At 43.2% G+C, this 17,856-nt stretch overlaps 2 protein-coding genes and 1 long non-coding RNA gene across 4 annotated transcripts in view; 1 reads left to right on the forward strand and 2 right to left on the reverse strand.

Moving 5' to 3' along the window:
* ADRA1B (adrenoceptor alpha 1B) overlaps positions 1-7,130 on the reverse strand; it is a 617,540-nt gene extending 610,410 nt beyond the window's left edge. The window contains exon 1 of the mRNA XM_027084407.1: positions 6,564-7,130. The gene's annotated coding sequence lies outside the window, so the exon portion shown is untranslated. The remainder of the gene's footprint in view (positions 1-6,563) is intronic.
* IL12B (interleukin 12B) lies at positions 1-16,947 on the forward strand. 2 transcript variants are annotated; one of them, XM_027084409.1, is made up of 8 exons: positions 1-1,514; positions 5,424-5,511; positions 8,921-9,196; positions 9,761-9,878; positions 11,498-11,715; positions 13,176-13,333; positions 14,673-14,804; positions 15,755-16,947. In XM_027084409.1, exons 2-7 carry the CDS (start codon positions 5,424-5,426, stop codon positions 14,802-14,804), a joined length of 990 nt encoding a protein of 329 aa, XP_026940210.1. In that variant the 5' UTR covers positions 1-1,514; the 3' UTR covers positions 15,755-16,947. The 2 variants fall into 2 exon arrangements, with proteins under 2 accessions (XP_026940210.1, XP_026940211.1); XM_027084410.1 differs by having other exon boundaries at positions 1-452; positions 15,755-16,124.
* The window catches only part of LOC113608281 (uncharacterized), a 26,131-nt gene continuing 24,156 nt past the window's right edge, over positions 15,882-17,856 (reverse strand). Inside the window, exon 6 of the long non-coding RNA XR_003428292.1 lies at positions 15,882-16,408. This is a non-coding gene — a long non-coding RNA (uncharacterized LOC113608281). The remainder of the gene's footprint in view (positions 16,409-17,856) is intronic.

Raw genomic sequence — 17,856 nt, forward strand, 5'->3', positions numbered from 1 at the left:
ATCAAATATCTTAGATATATGACATTTGCTTTGTTGTTTAACTTGAGAAGAACTTCCGTTCCCCCTTCAAGCCTAGAGGGCAGAGGAGACAGGAGAAGGCCCTCTGAGCTGGAGGTAACGTCTCCGCCCAAGCCAGAGCTCAAGGCCGGATAACCAGTGGGACTGCCAGCTAAGCGGGCCCCCGCCCTCCCACGGCCCGGACAAATGGCGGGAGGGAGGAAGTGTGCAGCTGGGAAGCTCCGCCGCTCTCGCCCGGGTTCCCCGTTTTCCCCGACTGAGACTGCAAGGAAAGTTAGTGCGGAAATCTGCACCCACCTTAAACCCGGCCGGTCCCAGGAACTTCCCCCGCCGCTGGGACCAAAGGCCAGGATGGAGAAGTCACCAGAGGGCGCGCTCCCGGACCCGGGTCGCCACGCGGGGACCGCCTCGCTGCAGCGCCCTCTGTCGGCAGCGTACGTATTTGAGTACGGCCCGCATCTTTCTGCCTGTAGTACTTGGTGTAGGTGTTCGTGTTAATGTTCCTGTTCGTGTGCAGATGGGTGTCGGGGTGTCTAACGCCGGTGTACGCCTTTGCACTCCTCTTAGCAATGTCAAATTCAGCTGGAAATTTCTAGATAGTTCTGCTAACTCTGTGCATCTGTGTAGAGCTCCTAGGGACATAGATTTGTGTGAAAATGAGTGTGAAGATATAGTCTGGGTGCCCAAAGTGGTGTGCCTTGAGTGTGGCATCAGTTGTATATATGCCTGTGGATATTTCACTTTCTGCTCCCATCCATCTATGAGTGAGTACCTATGAGCATAGGCAGTATTCCTACAGATTTGAATGTTATTAGTAATACACACATTTATCATCTTCCGAAGGCTGTGTCTGTATGAATGTGCATGTGTGTGTGTGGCGCATGAAGCACAAGGGATGGTAAAAGTGTGTTTCTGAAATCCAGATGTTACAGGAGTAATGTGGGGGGAGGATGCTCCGGACATACTAAATCTTTTGCACTTCATCTCATCCTCTTTAACCTCAGGAGAACCATAGATTTTGCTTTTGGACCCTCTAGCATACAACTGCTGGATCCTGTCCTGAACTCATCCTCCTGTGTGACCTCTCCTTGGCCTTCTTTCTCCTCTAGTCTGTGGAGCCCAGGGAGGCTGCCTGTTACTGTCTCTAACCACCTTGGCCATTATGTCAACCCAAAGAAGTGACCATCCCATCTCCTTCCTTTTTCCCCACCCAAAAGTCATTTCCTCTTAGTTCATTACCTGGGATTTTGATGCCTGTGTTCCCTCTGCCTTATTGATACACACAGAGAAAAAAAAAAAAGGAACTTCTTGAAATTCCCCAGAAGGTTGTGAGAGTTGTTTTCAGTGTTGCAACTTGGAACAAGTCAGTTTCTAGTTTAAGTTTCCATCAGAAAGCTTGGTAGGAGTAGGGTATATAAGCTCCAATAGTAGCAGCAGCAGAAGAAGAAACAAACGGTTTCAGACCCAGGGAACACTGCAGCCTGACCAGAAGCAAGGTAAGCACTTGCCCAAGCCCTGCCACCCCTTCCACAGGCCCACAGGCTGTCCAAGGGTAGACACCATTCATGTGCTACCCCTGTACCAGGCATTGTGGAGTGGGTGAATTCCTAGAAGCATTCCTGGTGACTTACCTGCTGGGACACTAGTGAAAAGTCAGTGCTTTGGGGATTAATATACAAAGTATTCATTTTAAAAGTCAACTAATAATAATTGTATATTAAGGTCTGTGAACAAATGCACATTTTATAGAAAGGTTTGTCTTGTTTTAAAGTGGTATGTATATAAAAGTGTGTTCCTCAATATTAATGCTCATAAGTTAAAGGATTGTATAAAGTGAGTGGTGCTTCCCTTATTATTGTAAACTTTTTAAAAGCCTTTTATTCAGTAAGTAATAATGAATCCAATAAGTAAATGAATTCATTCTTATACCTCATAATTGAATGTTATAAGCATAGTTGGTCCCATATTTGTCGTGGGCTTGTGACAGTCAACTGGATTGACAGTTAAGTTATCCAGATCTTTTGGATTAACTAATCACTTAAAAAATGGAAAGCAACACCAATGTTTAAAACTACTTTCTGAAGTTTAAAATCTGTGAGAAGGAAAAAAAAAAGATAATCTTTACTGTGCCTTATAGTTGCCTAGGTAAATCGTGTGCAATAATTTTCAGGTTAAAAAAATAATGATCAGTTTAAAATATCATTTTAACAAAGAGATTACTAAACCTTAGCTGATGGCCCACTTTTTTCAAATAAGGAATTTCAAGGTATTAGAAAGAATTTGGGCAGCCTCTTAGAGTTCATTTTACTGGAGTCTGAAATTTTACTATTTCTGTCCATTCATTCTTCTAATAATTAATGAAATCCCTCTGAGCTAGACTCTCCCTGCTAGACTCCAGGGACATAGTGTGGAATAAGACAGACATAATCACTGCCATCAGAGAGCTCAGTGTGGTGGGGAAGACAAACATGAAAGAAGTAACTATATGATTGCAATTGTGTTATGTAAGCGCTGTCAAAGGAGGAATGGGGCTTTGAGAGGAAACAGCCAGGAGTCCTGACTTCATCAGGGCACCATGCTGGATACTTTATGTGAATTCTTTCATTACCTCTTCATCACAGCAGGGTTCCCATTTTACAGATTAAGAGTATGAGGCTCAAAGACTTGTCAAGAGTCAAGTGACTTGTCCAGAGTCACACACCTAACAAGTGGCAGAGCTGGGATGCCAACACAGCGCTGCCTGTCTCTAGAAATGGGACCCTTTGCATATGCTACACAAGCCTTCTGTGACTATGTCTTTTTATTTTTAAATAATAATTCTCTTTTCTAATTAAAAAGAAATGAACAAAATAAAACTTAAAAAAGAGATGCCTAGTCAAGTGTCACTGGCATGCCCATGGTGGCACCAGAGTTAGGGAGCCTTAACATACCACAGGACCTGGGGTCCCTGCATCCCTCATACAAGGGTTTCAAGAGTTTATAAAACCTATGAAATTACATTTTAAAACGTTTAATCCTTAAAACTCTCAAATTTAGCAGGCCGAGAAAATGTGATCTGTGGGATACAACCAAACAACCCTTTGAGATGGGTATTATGTCCATTTTACAGCTGAGGAGACTGAGGCTTAGAAAGTAATTTGGCCATTATCATATGATTAGTGAATGGTCAAACCGGAATCCAAGCCCTTGGTATCAGATGATCTAGAAAACAGCAGGGTAACTGCATGCTGCCCCTTTTTGGTTTCCCCTGGGTTTGATTAAGAAAGTGACCCACCACCATCTCTACCTTCTGCCAGTGTCCTGTGGTTTAAAATGTAGGTGATACAAAAATGGGAGCTGTTTCTTAGAACCATCACCAGGGCTCCCTTGACCCTAAAGTGTTGTTCACCTGAAATTCTCAGATGCATCTGAGGCCCAGAGGGGAAGTGCTGGGCACTTAGCCAAAGGGAAAATCCCAGTGTTAAGAGAGCATAAAGGATTCACCAGGAGGTGCCAGGAATCTCTACCATTTCCATTCCCAGAGTGCTGACATCTGAGTTGTATAGGCCTGTGCAATTGCAGTACCTCTGTGGGCATTTCCCTACAGCCAGGCATGACTTTTTTGTTTATCCATCACAGACAACACAGAGAGAAATCAAATTTTTCCTTTATCTCTTCTGCTGGGTACAAGCTAACACATTTGGTTGGCTTCTATAATATGTCATCTCATTGCATTCTCCCAACAACCCTTTGAGATGGGTATTATACCCATTTTGTAGATGAGGAGACTGAGGCTCAGAGAGTAATTTGGCCGATCTCACACAACTAATGAGTGGTGCAACCAGAATTCAAGTCCATGCTGCTGGACTCCAAGCCTACAAATGTACTAACTGGTGCTCCATGGCAACTAGAACTTTGCTACAGTCATAACTTGGACTAAATTGATAGATGTGCCCTTGAAAGTTGCGTGCTGCAGTGACAAGAGTGCTGACAAGAGTGTACAGGAAGGCCTGACTTCTGCTCCTGACTCTGCCACTCACAACCTTTATGATATAAGGGAATAAAATACGTGGCAAAGTTCCCCTAGGATTAGCAGCAGTTCTGACAAAGCCATGATTTGTCAATATTCTGTTACCCCAACCAAGGGGTGCTTATTTTTAAGGTATTTCACAGAAAACTGTGAAAAGATTCTTGTTCTTCATATAGCCCAGTGGTTTCTGAAACCATGTTCCTACAGAACGTCGGTGTTCTCCAAGATGGAAGGAGGTGAATCAGACTGAAAATAAATAATAATCATCTCCACCTAATTCACAGGTGGGGTGTAATTGTCAGTCTGAAGATTTTCATAAACGCTGGATACTAATCTAGACTGAGTTTCATTATAAGTGAAACTGATTTAGCACAAAAGTATGCATTTCATTTTCATGTTGAATATATCAATATTCTATGGTCTTCTTCCAAAGAAGGGGCTCTGAACCTTGAACATGGATTAAACCAATGGATCTGAAAGAGTAGTCCTCAGACCAGCAATATCAGCTTCCCCTGGAAACGTACAGGAATGCAGACTCTCAGGCCCCACCAGACCTGCTGAATCACACATTCTAGGGTCAGGGTGGGAATGGGGGCCAGCAATCTGTGCTTTAGCAAGGCTTCCAGGTTATTCTGACATATGCTCAAGTTTGAGAACTACTGGTTACCTTATGTGGGAGGAAATAATCTTTGTGTTTGGAACAGTTACAGTCTTAAGCAGGGAGAGAAAGGAAACCTCACCAACAAGGGCTGGACTCACTGCCAGAACTTGAAAGATCACTTCAGTATTACTCCCTATGCCCCCCAACCCAAGTCCTTTAGTCCTGGGTGTCACCGCACATACTGCCTTGTGCTGCTGTAATACGGGTATGTAGCTCATCTCCCCTACTGGAGGGTAGGCATTTAACACACTGACTTAAGAAATATTTGTTGAATGAAAGTATTTGCTCCTAGAAGTCGGGGTCCAGGTAAAAATCATTTTTCACTCTCAGCTGCTCTAGCTCAGTGCCCTTTACACAGGAAGTACCAAGTAAATAATGACTGAATGTTGATCTAGACAAGTCACATTCCTTCTCTGAGCCTTAGGTTTCTCATCTTAAAAATAAGAGCATCATATCAGATAGCTGGCCATAAGGTCTTTCAGCTGCAGATCGTCTGCGCTTCTCTATTTGGAGATGTTCTTACCCAGAGACTGGCAGAGGGCTCCTGGAATTCACTGAGTATTAACCTGACAGTGTAGAGAAGAAAGAGGAAGATAAAGATTAAAGACAATGTACATAGAATGTGAATATGGTTTCCAAAGGTGATTGCATAACTACTGACATTCTCTCTTCTCTTATCCCTCCTCTTCTTTCTCTTTTCCTCTGTCTCCTCCTCTGTTTCTCCCCCTCCTGCAGATGTACCCTCAGCAGTTGGTTGTCTCCTGGTTTTCCCTGGTTTTGCTGGCATCTCCCATCATGGCTATATGGGAACTGGAGAAAAATGGTAACCAGCCTTTCCTGATTCTCTATGAAGGCCCCAGGATCTAAGACAGGACTGTCAGGCAGCCCCTGCTGGGAAATCAGACTGAAATGGGCGGGCCTTGGGTCTTCCTAGTGAAATCCATCACTCTGGGATAACACGGGCCCTATGTCCTTGTTCTACCTTTGAGGGTATCTATTATTGTATGGCTTGAGGGTATCTATACTGTTTGGCTTTCATGTTAGATGCCAGAGAAGAAGATTTTTATGGACTATGGTGGGAAAAGAGATATGGATTTTGCCAGTATTACTAAAAACCAGCTGTATCATATGATTAAGATTCCAAAGTGAAAGATTAGAAAAGTATAAGAACTATGTTCTAACATCTTCCACTCCACCACGCAATATTACCCCCTCAGTTGGCACCGAGATGACTTACCTCTGACCAAGCACTTTGGGGAAAGCATGGAATTTAGACCCACACTGACTTGGGTTCAAGGCTGATTCTGCCACTTATTGGTTATGTGACCTTGAGCTGGGTCACCTCTGAGCCTGAGTTCCCTCGACTGTAAACTGAGGATTACGAAGTGATATCTACTGCATAGATTATTAAATGTACTAGTGAATGCAGAAGACAACTCAACAGATAATGAAGTGATAGTAAATGTTAATTAGTATTATTGTTTTGGTTATTTAAAATAATGTCTCTGGTGATTCAGGAGAACCTGTTGACTTTCCCAGTGATCAATAAAAATTATTAGTAGAATAATAGATAGGTATTATTAGAATAAGGTGCTCCCTCTATCCTTCTAGTATCTCACACACGGTAAGTATGTATTAACTGATTGTTAGTTGTTCCTGAAAGACGCTCAGATATTTCTCATTGAAGCCAACATAATAATGTTGGCAATTACTGTCTTTAATAATAAAATAATAATAATAGTTGATATTTATTGAGGCCAGCATCTCATTTAATTCTCACCACAACCATAAGAGATAGGGACTGTGTGTACCCCATTTTACAGATATTAAAAATAGAGGCCACAGAGATTAACTAACTTACCCAATTTCACATACCTGGTAAGGGTAGAACAGGAACTTGATCCCAATTCTGTCTCACTTCAACGCTTATGAACTTAAGTATTTGAAGAAGGTTTTACCAGAATGACATGAGCAATCGTTTCCTCTGTCCTTGGACAGCTGAGCAAGAGGAAATAGGCATACATTTAAAATGAAGACATTGCAGCTGATGATGAGAAATGATCTTTCAATAGTGAGGAGAATACAACACTAAACTGGGTCCCTGAAAGAAATTTGGGGCTCTTCCTCCATTCTTAAGAATTTCTGGAAGATGACAGTCCAGCCATCCCTGCTCTGCCCCAGGAGGTTCTGAGTGTTTTAGACCCTCCCTTGAATAAGGACAAAGCCCTGAGCCAGATGATTATGCCAGATTCCTTCCAACCCTGGGATTTTTAGTGAGCTCAGGAGCTTTGGCCCTTTCATAGTACACCCTTAGTTACTTCTGATTTAGTAAACCACAGAAATTCCAGAAAGTCAATGTGAGAAACACTGAGAGGGCGTGCAGCTTTGGAGACACGATGAGATGCAGCTAAGCATTAGGTTCTAGATGTGCCTCATCAGGCTGCCGCCTGCAGCTGTTTCCCCTGCCCTTGGGCAAGGGTCTTCGGCTTCTGAATCTTAGTTGTGACAGGAAAATAGCCTTGCTGGTCAGTCACCAGTGGGACACAGAGAAACCAGAGAAAGCCAAAGGTGCCACATGGTTTTATGTCAGCACAGCTGACCATTTTCCAAGAGTTGGGGCCCAGATGCTTTTTACCTCTTGTCTCTGTTACCCATTCAGTAGTTTTAAAGCCCTTTGATGTCAAGTGGGAAGTTTATATTACACAACGGCTTTACATTTGGACACCAATCACAAGAGCCAGCAGTTACAGCTCATTTAAGGGCAGTGTCAAGCTCTTATATAAATTAGCTTATGTGATCCACATCTCCACCTTCTGGATCAAGTACTAATATGTTGCTTATTTTAAAGATAATGACCCTGAAGCTTAGAGTAATTGAATGCCTTGCCCAAGGCCACAGGCCAGTGTAAGAGACAGAGCTGAATCCTAACTCAGACCTGTGTGGTTCCAACATCCAGGCTTTTCACCGCTGTGGCTCTCAAACTAGAGTGGGTTTCAGAATCTTCTGGAGAGGTTAAAAACAGGTCACTGGGCCCGTCTCAAAGTTCTTGATTCAGCGACTGAGAATTTGCAATGCTAACAGAGTCTCACGTGCTGCTGGTAGTAGTTGGATGATCATGCTTTGAGAAGTACTGCATTAAACAATTCTATTTAATTAATAATTGATGCATGAATGAATGAATGAAGATTTGATGTGAAATACTCTTTGAAATACTATATTAGGCCATTCCTCAAGTGCCAGTTTAGATACTGGTATTAAAGGTTCAATGCAGGGAATTCCCTGGTGGTCCAGTGGTTAGGACTCTGCACTCTCACTAGCAAGGGCCGGGGTTCGATCCCTGGTCAGGGAACTAAGATCCTGCATGCTGCACGGTGCAGCCAAAAAAAAGATCCAATGCAAAGCTGCAGAGACAGAAGTTCTGAGATATAACTCTTGTGCTTCTCACTTGATGTAACCTTGCTTCACCTCTTGGTCTCAGTGCCCTTCTCTATAAAATGGGAAGATTAAGATCTACTGAACTGCCTCTAAGAAGGTAAAATAGCTTTTAAAAACACAGAGAGAATGAAAATCTCCATTGGTGAGTTTCATGCAGTTGGAAATAAATCCTTCAATCCCCGTGGAAAATTGGAAGGCATTTTCTCATGCAGTTGTCTGACCTTTGGTGTGTGAATAACAATAACAACCAATGCTGAGTGATAGTTTCTGTGCTAAGTGTTTTACACGCTTTTTTCATTTAATCCTCACAGCCAAACCTACAAGGCAGATACTATTATTATTGTCATTTTACAGACAAAGAAACTGAGGCTCATGGTAATTACGTATCTTTCTCCAAATTCCCCAGCCAGCTATTGGGGACAGGATCTCAGTCCTGGTCAGTCTTTCTCAACACTTATTCTCTCTGAATGTGAACTGTGCTGGAAGTTTCTTACATCCACCAGGCCTTCGGGAAAGAATATTGTGCTGTTTGCATTTTTCAGTATATCAAGGTTTTCCTCATCTGCCAGCTAATCAGAGGTTAATTATTCACGGCAGCCTGGCAGTTAATGAGCTTATGGCAGCTATTAAACTCTTTGCTTCTCTCTTCCACAACCTTGAACTCAAGTGGTGCCCAAAAACCTGAGATCATCTTACCAAGCATTTGCTGTTATGAGCAAGGTTGTGCTGCTTTAGCCATCCAGATACCGAGTAATCCAAAAATCACAGTCTGGTTCTCCAATCCCTGTGCTCTCCAGTTTATGTTGTAGAATTGGATTGGTATCCTGACGCCCCTGGAGAAATGGTGGTTCTCACCTGCGATACCCCTGAAGAAGATGGCATCACCTGGACCTCAGACCAGAGTGATGAGGTCTTGGGTTCTGGCAAAACCTTGACCATCCAAATCAAAGAGTTTGGAGATGCTGGGCAGTACACCTGTCACAAAGGAGGCGAGGTTCTGAGCCATTCGCTCCTGCTGCTTCACAAAAAGGAAGATGGAATCTGGTCCACTGATATCTTAAAGGACCAGAAAGGTAATTCCATTCCCTTGGGTAGCATCAATTTTCTCTTTTGCTCCATAAGAGATAAAAAAATTAAAAATTTAAAAGGCAAGACATGGTTAGTATAGTTAATGAAGTAATACCAAGTGTCTTACTGAAACCACCCGAAACCTACATTTTCCTTTGCTGTACACTTTGGGTTATCAACCATCAAAATCTCCTGTTGAGAGAGTTTCATGGGAAGTCTAGATGCTTTTCCTGAGGTTCTTTTTAAATAACAGTGATATTATTGGATGGCTAATGGGAGTTAGTTAATGTGCATAGTGTGTAAGTCAGCACTGGGCTGATAGCCTTGAAAAATATTAATACCCCCCTCCGATATGTTGGGTGTGTGGCATACAGAATCAGCATCCTATTGGGACATTCCCAGTCCTCACTGACTGTCTGCCTGGGGAACAGCAGATTTTCCAAGGAAATAAATGGAAGATCTTCACTCTTGTACCATTTGGTGGCCTGTGATTCATCGCAATAAAAATCTTTGCAATTTAAAAGAAAGAAAACCCCTAAATATTGAATTCTTGTTCTTTTCAAATCCAGAGCCCAAAAATAAGAGCTTTATAAAATGTGAGGCAAAGAATTATTCCGGACATTTCACCTGCTGGTGGCTGACAGCAATCAGTACTGATTTGAAATTCAGTGTCCAAAGCAGCACAGGGTAAGTGAAACCACTCGGGTTTCTCAGCATTTTGCTAGAACTTTCTCAATAAGAAAATAAGGGCAACCTAGCAATGGCCCATCAGTTAATGATAAGGGAGAAAATAAAGCCAATCCTATATTTTTAACCCCCCATCCACACACACACACCCTTGCCTAAATTAGGGAAAGAACATGGAGATTTAAGCTAATTGCCTGAACAAATGTATGCATTAGAACAGGATATTATTGGGGCCTGGGAAGAGCCTCTGCTGTGTTTGAACCCACTCATCCAAATTGCCTGGCAATGCCTCATTAAGGCTCATAGCACCACGGCAGGGGTGGGGATGGCGGTGATAAAAGGGGAAATTGAAGCTGTGAAGGACTTGCCGAAATTGCACCTCCAGTCGAAAATAGAAACAAGAGCTCTAGGCATAGATCTTGCAAGCCCTGAGGCTGACTCCAAAACTCTGTGAGGCCTCTAGAAATTTTCCCAGGGCCACTTCAATTCCTTTTTCCTCTGCTGACACCACCAATCTGAAGTTCACTGTTTGTCCTATGCAGCTGGGCTTACCCCAAGAAACCAATTCCCTTAGTACAGAACCTACATTAACCCGCTGTGTGACTTCCTTCCCTCTCATCAAAGTTCCCAAACAGTGTAGGATAACAGAGTAAACCCTAGGTGATCATCGTGACCTGGCCACTATTTAACTGAGTAAATTAACCTTTGGGGTCTTACTATTCTATCTTTAACATGAAAATGCTTACTAAAGAAATGCTTATACAAGTGCAGAGAGACATAGATGCAAGAGTTCATTGTGGTGTTCTTGGTGATCAGCAGGGCAAATGTTAAGTAAAGTGTGGTACATTATACCCCAGCTTAATGTGCAGTCCTCAAAGTGAATAACCCAATCCATGTGGTCTGTCATGGAGCACCCCCCATAATATGTTCAGAAGGGGGAAAGATGGTTGCAGAATTATGTACACCAAATTTTATATATATATATATATAATTTGATATTATTTCATAAAAATAAAATCTATGTGTGTATATATAGATAAATATGTGTGTATGCATATATATTGATACATGTGGATATATGATTGCTTTGAATATTCACAGAATAATGTCTGGAGGGCTACAACAAGCCAGGAATAGTATTTATATCTAAGGAGTGACATTAGGGTTAAAAAGGGGATTAGGGTTAAAAGAGACATACACGTTTCATTTATACACCATCTTTATCTTTTTAATTTTTTAAAATTGGTATGTATTGATTTTGTCATTAAAATCCAGAAAATGAGTTAAAAATTTTAATAAGGAGATTTAACCAGGAGCTTTGGATCTAAAAGTTTTCAGATTCATTTAAGCCAGAGGCAAACATTTGTATTGGGTTGGCCAAAAAGTTCATTAGGGTTTTTCTGTAAGATCTTATGGAAAAACCTGAACGAACTTTCTGGCCAACCCAATTATTACCTCTCAAAGCAACGCTTGTTCTCATGGGGAGGGCAGCTTCTTACCCCCTTGAGAGAAATCAAACCAGTTGGAGAAATTTTGTCCTCAGACAGCTGTCTGGTTACAACAGCTAGGGACGTGCCTGCAATCATGTGACACAGGATAATATCTGTCTTTGATTTCAGCTCCTCTGACCCCCGAGGGGTGACGTGTGGAGCAGCGACGCTCTCAGCAGAGAGGGTCAGAGTGGACCACAGGGAGTATAAGAAGTACACAGTGGGGTGTCAGGAGGGCAGCGCCTGCCCAGCAGCCGAGGAGAGCCTGCCCATTGAGGTCGTGGTGGAAGCTGTTCATAAGCTCAAGTATGAAAACTACACCAGCAGCTTCTTCATCAGGGACATCAGTGAGTTTGCTTGATTATATGTGCTTAATAAAGATAGATGCCGGTTCATCACATGTTAACAATGCTCCATGCACTGGGGCTAGGGGTTTATACGCATTCTCTCTTTTACTCTGCATCCCGCCCCGAAAAATAATTATAATGTAGATACAATTGTCTGCATTTTAAGGAAGAGGAAATTGAGTCCTAGCTAGGTTAAACAACTTGCCCCAGAACTCACACATAGCAATTCAGACCTGGATCTGCCCCGCTAGAAAAAGCAGGCTCTTGGCTACACTTCTATTCTGCTGCTCAGGCCCCTTCCATGATGAATTCAAGAGCAGCCCCTCAAGCATAACATTCATATGCAGAACCAGAGCTTCCCCTACTAACTGCAATTATTCCCAACCAATCTTTCTGTAGCATTTGAAAAAGAGATTTCTTTATTGGAATATAAACCCCTCCAAAATGGATGTCTGTTTTTTCAGTTGGAAGATGGAGATTTTTGCCATTTGTCATTTCCTTTACCATTTATCCAGTGAACATGCATCATGAAATAAAAAGTGATAGAATCACAGAAGCTGCTCTAGCATTTGTGGGGAGATTGCCTTTGGTGGAAAGGAGAGGGTGGGGTCTTGTTCACATAGGGTACCAAGGAAGGTCTCTATGAGGAGGTGGCATTTAGCTGAGTCCTAAAGGAAAGAAAATGCCACTGTGTTGAGAAGAGGAAAGAATATTTGTGGAGCATCTGCTAGGAGTCTTGGTCTTTGTGTGGAGAGGTGCTAGATCCAGAGAGCCCAAGCCCATTCCATGGACTCTCTCCCCTCCCCCTCCCCTCCTAGAAAAATGTACACTACTCGAGGACAGAGTCTTTCTGACACTCACTGTTGTGCTTTCCATGCACAGTCCAGTGGCTGTCACATAATGGGGGCTTTTTATTGAATGAATGAGTGACCGAGCATAGAGACAATTTGGCTGTAACCGCCACAGGACAAGTCGGTGTCAGATTCCACGAAAGGGCTAAAGAAAGAGCACTAAGTGGAAAATCTCTCATCTGGTCCCCAGCAAGAGGCTCAGCCCAATTCCGAGTTTGGTGCAGAGGGGGATTGATTACAGAGAGGGTGGTCCTTCACTGCAAGCCCAGACGTGAGTGTCTTGTATCTAAGAACTTTCCTCTGAGCACCACGCAGAGGTGGTTCCACCACCAGGGCCCCTGTGACTGCGCAGGGATGAGAAGGATTCTGAGCCTCTCTCAGGTTCAGCGATAGAGGAGGCAGCAGTTGGTGACGGCTGCCTTGTACAGGCACCAGCGTGAGCGCCAGCCGCAGGGGTGTCTCACGTCTGCCAACCAGGTGCTCAGAGAAGTTAAGTAACTATGATATGGACTCAGAGCTGGTCAAAGGCGAAAGGGGGACCAGAAGCCAGAACTATGTTACCCCAAAGCCCCATTAGCAAAATAAAGGGTGTTTCTCTCTCTTCCACAGTCAAACCAGACCCACCCAAGAACCTGCAGCTGAAGCCATTAAAGAATTCCCAGCATGTGGAGGTCAGCTGGGAGTACCCTGACACCTGGAGCACCCCACATTCCTACTTCTCCCTGACATTTTGTGTTCAGGTCCAGGGCAAGAACAAGAGAGAAAGGGTAAGATGTGATTCAGGTGCTGTCTATTCTGTAGTCAGGTTTATGTAGGCCCACATCAAGGAGATTAATGATGATAATAGCAGCGAATGTTTATTTGGCACTTTCTATGTGCCTGAAACAGTGCTAAGGGTTTTCCCTGCGTATCTCACTTAATTCTCACAGTAACCCTAGAAAGGCAGGCAGTGTTACTCGTACCACTTCACTAGTGAAGATTTTGAAGCTCAGAGAAGTTAAGTGACTTGCCCAAGGTCACCCAGCTAGAAAGTGGCACAACCAGGACACAAAGGCCATGCACCTAACACCCTACTGCCACCAGTATGGTTGAACATTATCTTGCTCTCAGAATTGGTCCTGATATAGGAAATCTGGGCTCTAGGAGCCTAAAAATGTTTCAAATTGACAAATATAATGGGTGATAGAACATTCATGCTGTGTCTCATCCAAAATAGATAATTCCCGGCTGTTCCATATATTGTGAAATTATCTTATTGAACAGAATGTTGGCTAAGACAATGGCTTTCAAACTTTCTTGCCTGAGCATCATAATCCCAAGGTTCTAGAGGCCCTCTTATAGAGCCTGAGACTCCTTGGGCCAGTTTTAGAAATCACTAAACAAAGGCCTTATTCGGCACAGTGTTTAGCACGTGGTAGAAATTCAGTGATTCAGGTACTCCCTGAGAATTTTTTTGTGGAAGGGAAGGGCTATTCTGGAGTAGATTTTACCTAAAAATTATTTAAAATCTTGATATGTACTTCCCAATATAAGATCTATATTATTAATAGGTAGTATTTATAGAGCACTTTCTGCATGGTTAAATACCTTGCTACTTTAACTTTTACAACTCTATGAGGGAGTAAGTATTATTATCCCTCTCTTACAAATGAGGAATTGAGAAACAGAGAGTCTAAGATATTCTCCTGTGTCCACATAGCTAATAAATAGCAATGCCTGGGCTTGAACACAGATTTTATTCTGATAAAAGGATCAGGATATGGAATTTCAGAATATCCAGGGGACAGCAAATCTGTCTCAGTCCCACCACTGACCTAGTACTGCGGTGTGTGCACATGGGGCCTTCATGCAAGGCAACTGTGCTAGAAAGATGAAAACTGGACCAAACAATTTCTCCCTCAGGGCTTTGGACTTATAAAGTAGAAAAGCCGCATCTGTGTTCAGAGCTGCTGTCAGTAGGTGGCACAAGTTCTACACACACCCCTATGAACTGCGAGTGTGGTGCCCTCAGACCAAGGTGTGGCTGTTTTGGGAGATTGTACTTTGCCAAAATATGCCCAGCCCACCTTGTGATTGCGTTGCCAAAAATTTCCCTCTCCTTTGCAGAAAGATAAACTCTTCACGGACAAAACCTCAGCCAAGGTCACGTGCCACAAAAATGCCAACATCCGCGTGCAAGCCCGGGACCGCTACTACAGCTCATACTGGAGCGAATGGGCATCTGTATCCTGCAGTTAGGTGAGCAAGCCTGCGAAGCCCAGCCCAGCCCTGCACACTCAGTTGTACCCAGGTGCAGGACAATGGTGGGGACTGTGTGGGACAGGAAAGAGGGGGTGGGATGCCCAACACGCAGTCACCAGAGGCAGAAACATACATTTGTTCATTAACAGATACTTATTGATGCCCATAGTATTCCAAGCAGTATGCTGGGCACAGGGACACTGCAGTAAAGAAAGCAGGCACAGGTCCTGCCCTTCCGGAAGGGAAGGCAGTGGGAGAGAGAAGTAGCCAAGAGTCAGAGCATAGGTGTCCTGCAAGCTGTTTCCAGGAATTAGAATCTTATCTGGAGACCACTGGGGGCCACTGAAGGGCTTTAAGAAAGGAAATGACATGATCAGATATTCTTTTAAGAAAACTCTCGAGGGCTTCCCTGGTGGCGCTGTGGTTGAGAGTCCGCCTGCCGATGCAGGGCACACGGGTTCGTGCCCCAGTCCGGGAAGATCCCACATGCCGCGGAGGGGCTGGGCCCGTGAGCCATGGCCGCTGAGCCTGCGCGTCCGGAGCCTGTGCTCCGCAACGGGAGAGGCCACAGCAGTGAGAGGCCCGCGTACCACAAAAAAATAAATAAATAAATAAGAAAACTCTCGAGACTTCCCTGGTGGTCCAACGGTTAAGACTCCGTGCTCCCAACGCAGGGGGTACGGGTTCGATCCCTGGTTGGGGAACTAAGATCCCACATGCCTCAATGCACGGCCAAAAAAAAAAAAAAAAAGAAAAGAAAAGAAAACTCTCAAGATAGCCTCTGGTAAGCATGGTATCAGCAAAATCCTAGGCCACATAAGAAAGGGCTGGACCCTTCTGACGAGGAACCCCCAAAATCCAACTGCCCCAGATAATGTGTTGTGTGAAATAAGAAGGGTTTGCTACTGAATTTCAAATCCTCATAGACACTCGCCATTCTTTTTCAGGTTTTAACCTCAGGATGAAACTTTGGAAGAAAAGTGGAAGACATTATGCTAAATTTTTAAAAGGTACAATGGAACAGGACCCTCCCCCTAAAGATATTTTCTACCAATTTGCTTTTTTTTTTTTTTACGATTATAAAGATGTCTTTGCTGTATTTTTATATTTAAATGCTAAATGCCCACCGAAACAATCAGCTAATTTATTTATACAGTTTACAGCTAGCAGGTCACAGCTGACTTTTATGTTATTTACCTATTTAAGTAATTTATGTATTTATTAATTTATTACTGTTATTTAACATTTGTGTGCCAAGATATATGTTTCATATACTCATGACCTGATTTATAAGGAATGGGCCCTATTATGCAAAATGTGAATTTATGTGTTATTTATACTGACAACTTTTCAATCGAGGCAGGCTGCAAGTGCATCAGTTTTATGGCAACCAGTAAGAACACAGTGTTCTGATGCCAGCGCCATAATATATTTGTAATGGATTAGAACACAAGAGATAGTTAAATAGACATGGAGATACAAACTCTTTGAGGAGGTCCTGGAGAGCAGATATTAGTTCCCGTGTCCATGAAGACTTCCTTGAAGTAGTGGTGATAATTCAGAGCTGTTTGCACCTCTGAACAAGTTTAGTCTTTGGATGCCTGAAATTAGAAAGAGCTAAAAATGATGATTGGAATTGAAATTCAGCTTCACCCTTCCTGACAGCCCCTGCCCCCTTCTATCTGTAAGACGAAGGAGAATGACGTGGAGATATCGTAAGTGCCTGGAAAGTAAAAAGATCTTATGATTCAAGAGAGAAGACAAGTGTAGTTATGGCTAAGGACAAAATTGTCAGAATTGCCAGTTGTTCCTTAATAGGCACACAAAGAAGCAGACAGATGCGGAGAAAACAGCCATGAATCTCTTACTTGTTAGCATGAGGGAACACGACAAGCGGATACGACTAGAAAGTTCCGAGCCATTAAAATGCTACTTTTAAGTAATGAATGTGCTTTTTGTAAAATGATTCCATTTATTTTCTGTTTACTTATTTATTTTTATATTCTGATGGTGAATAAAAATATAACTCTTCTTTGCAATAATATTTTGGGCTTTCTCAGTTGACTGGGTATCCTGTTCCCACGCTTACCAGGGCTGTGTTATTTTTCCCTTACCATTGAAGGACTGCCCCACCATGAAGCAATTTCATTTCTGGTTTTGCACAATGGGCCCTTTCCCTTTATAGGAAAGTCAGTGTCTTGCCAAGCTCAGGAAATGTCCCTGTGATCTGACCACGGGGGACTCTGCAAGGGCACTAAACTGCATTATGCCCCTTCAGGGGTTGGATACTCTTGCTTCTGTCACCTTCTAACCTGGAATCAACTCTACTGGTTTCCAAAGCATCATGAAACAAATTTCCCACCTGATAGAGCCATGGGCAGCCCATCCCATAGGTCCAACTCCAGTGTTTATGGAGGGTTTGCCATCTGTCTGGCCAATGGCTAGGCCCTGGGGTTGAGGAGTTCCAAAACACTTTGGGTTTGCCACCCCGAAACAGTGCCCACTCCTGGCAAAGCCTATAAGACTGGGATGAAAAGTTAACTTCAATACCACGAAATGTGAAAATATTCAGTGTACATGGTGTATATGGTGCCCTGGGGTAAAAATGAAGAAGGATCAGTATAACCTGGAGTCACCCAGGAAGACTCGACAGAGAAGGGGAGGTGCCCACTTTGGGCTCAAAGGATGGCCAGGGCCTGCCAGTTCCTTGGAACTGGCAGGCCCTGGCCACGAAAAGAACAAGTGGTGGGATCAGAGAGAATGGTGTCCATTCTCTGCTATCTTCAAAAGCCAAGTGCACACATCTGGCTTCCTTGCAATGGCAAGGTAATTATAATAGGGATGTTTGTTTACATTCCTTATTTTAAGTGTCACCTGGACCCCTTATTGCACTCTACTCCTGGCCTGGAGGGATAGTGTAAAATTTCTATCATTCTAATCCAACATTTGAAACATATCATCTTGTGTTAGTAAACCCACACTTGATAGCACATGGGTGGTTAGTAACAACTATGCATTCTTCTAAGGGCCTTTCATCTAGAGATACCAA

Source organism: Aethalodelphis obliquidens, unplaced genomic scaffold (assembly GCF_003676395.1).
Source record: "Aethalodelphis obliquidens isolate GAN/ISIS:26980383/991018 unplaced genomic scaffold, ASM367639v1 scaffold52, whole genome shotgun sequence".
NCBI lineage: Eukaryota > Metazoa > Chordata > Mammalia > Artiodactyla > Delphinidae > Aethalodelphis > Aethalodelphis obliquidens.

Coding starts and splice junctions, on each gene's coding strand:
- IL12B (XM_027084409.1), top strand. CDS start 5,424: ATGTACCCTCAGCAGTTGGTTGTCTCCTGGTTTTCCCTGGTTTTGCTG. Junction 9,879..11,497: donor AGTGTCCAAAGCAGCACAGG/GTAAGTGAAACC, acceptor CTTTGATTTCAG/CTCCTCTGACCCCCGAGGGG. Junction 13,334..14,672: donor GCAAGAACAAGAGAGAAAGG/GTAAGATGTGAT, acceptor TCTCCTTTGCAG/AAAGATAAACTCTTCACGGA.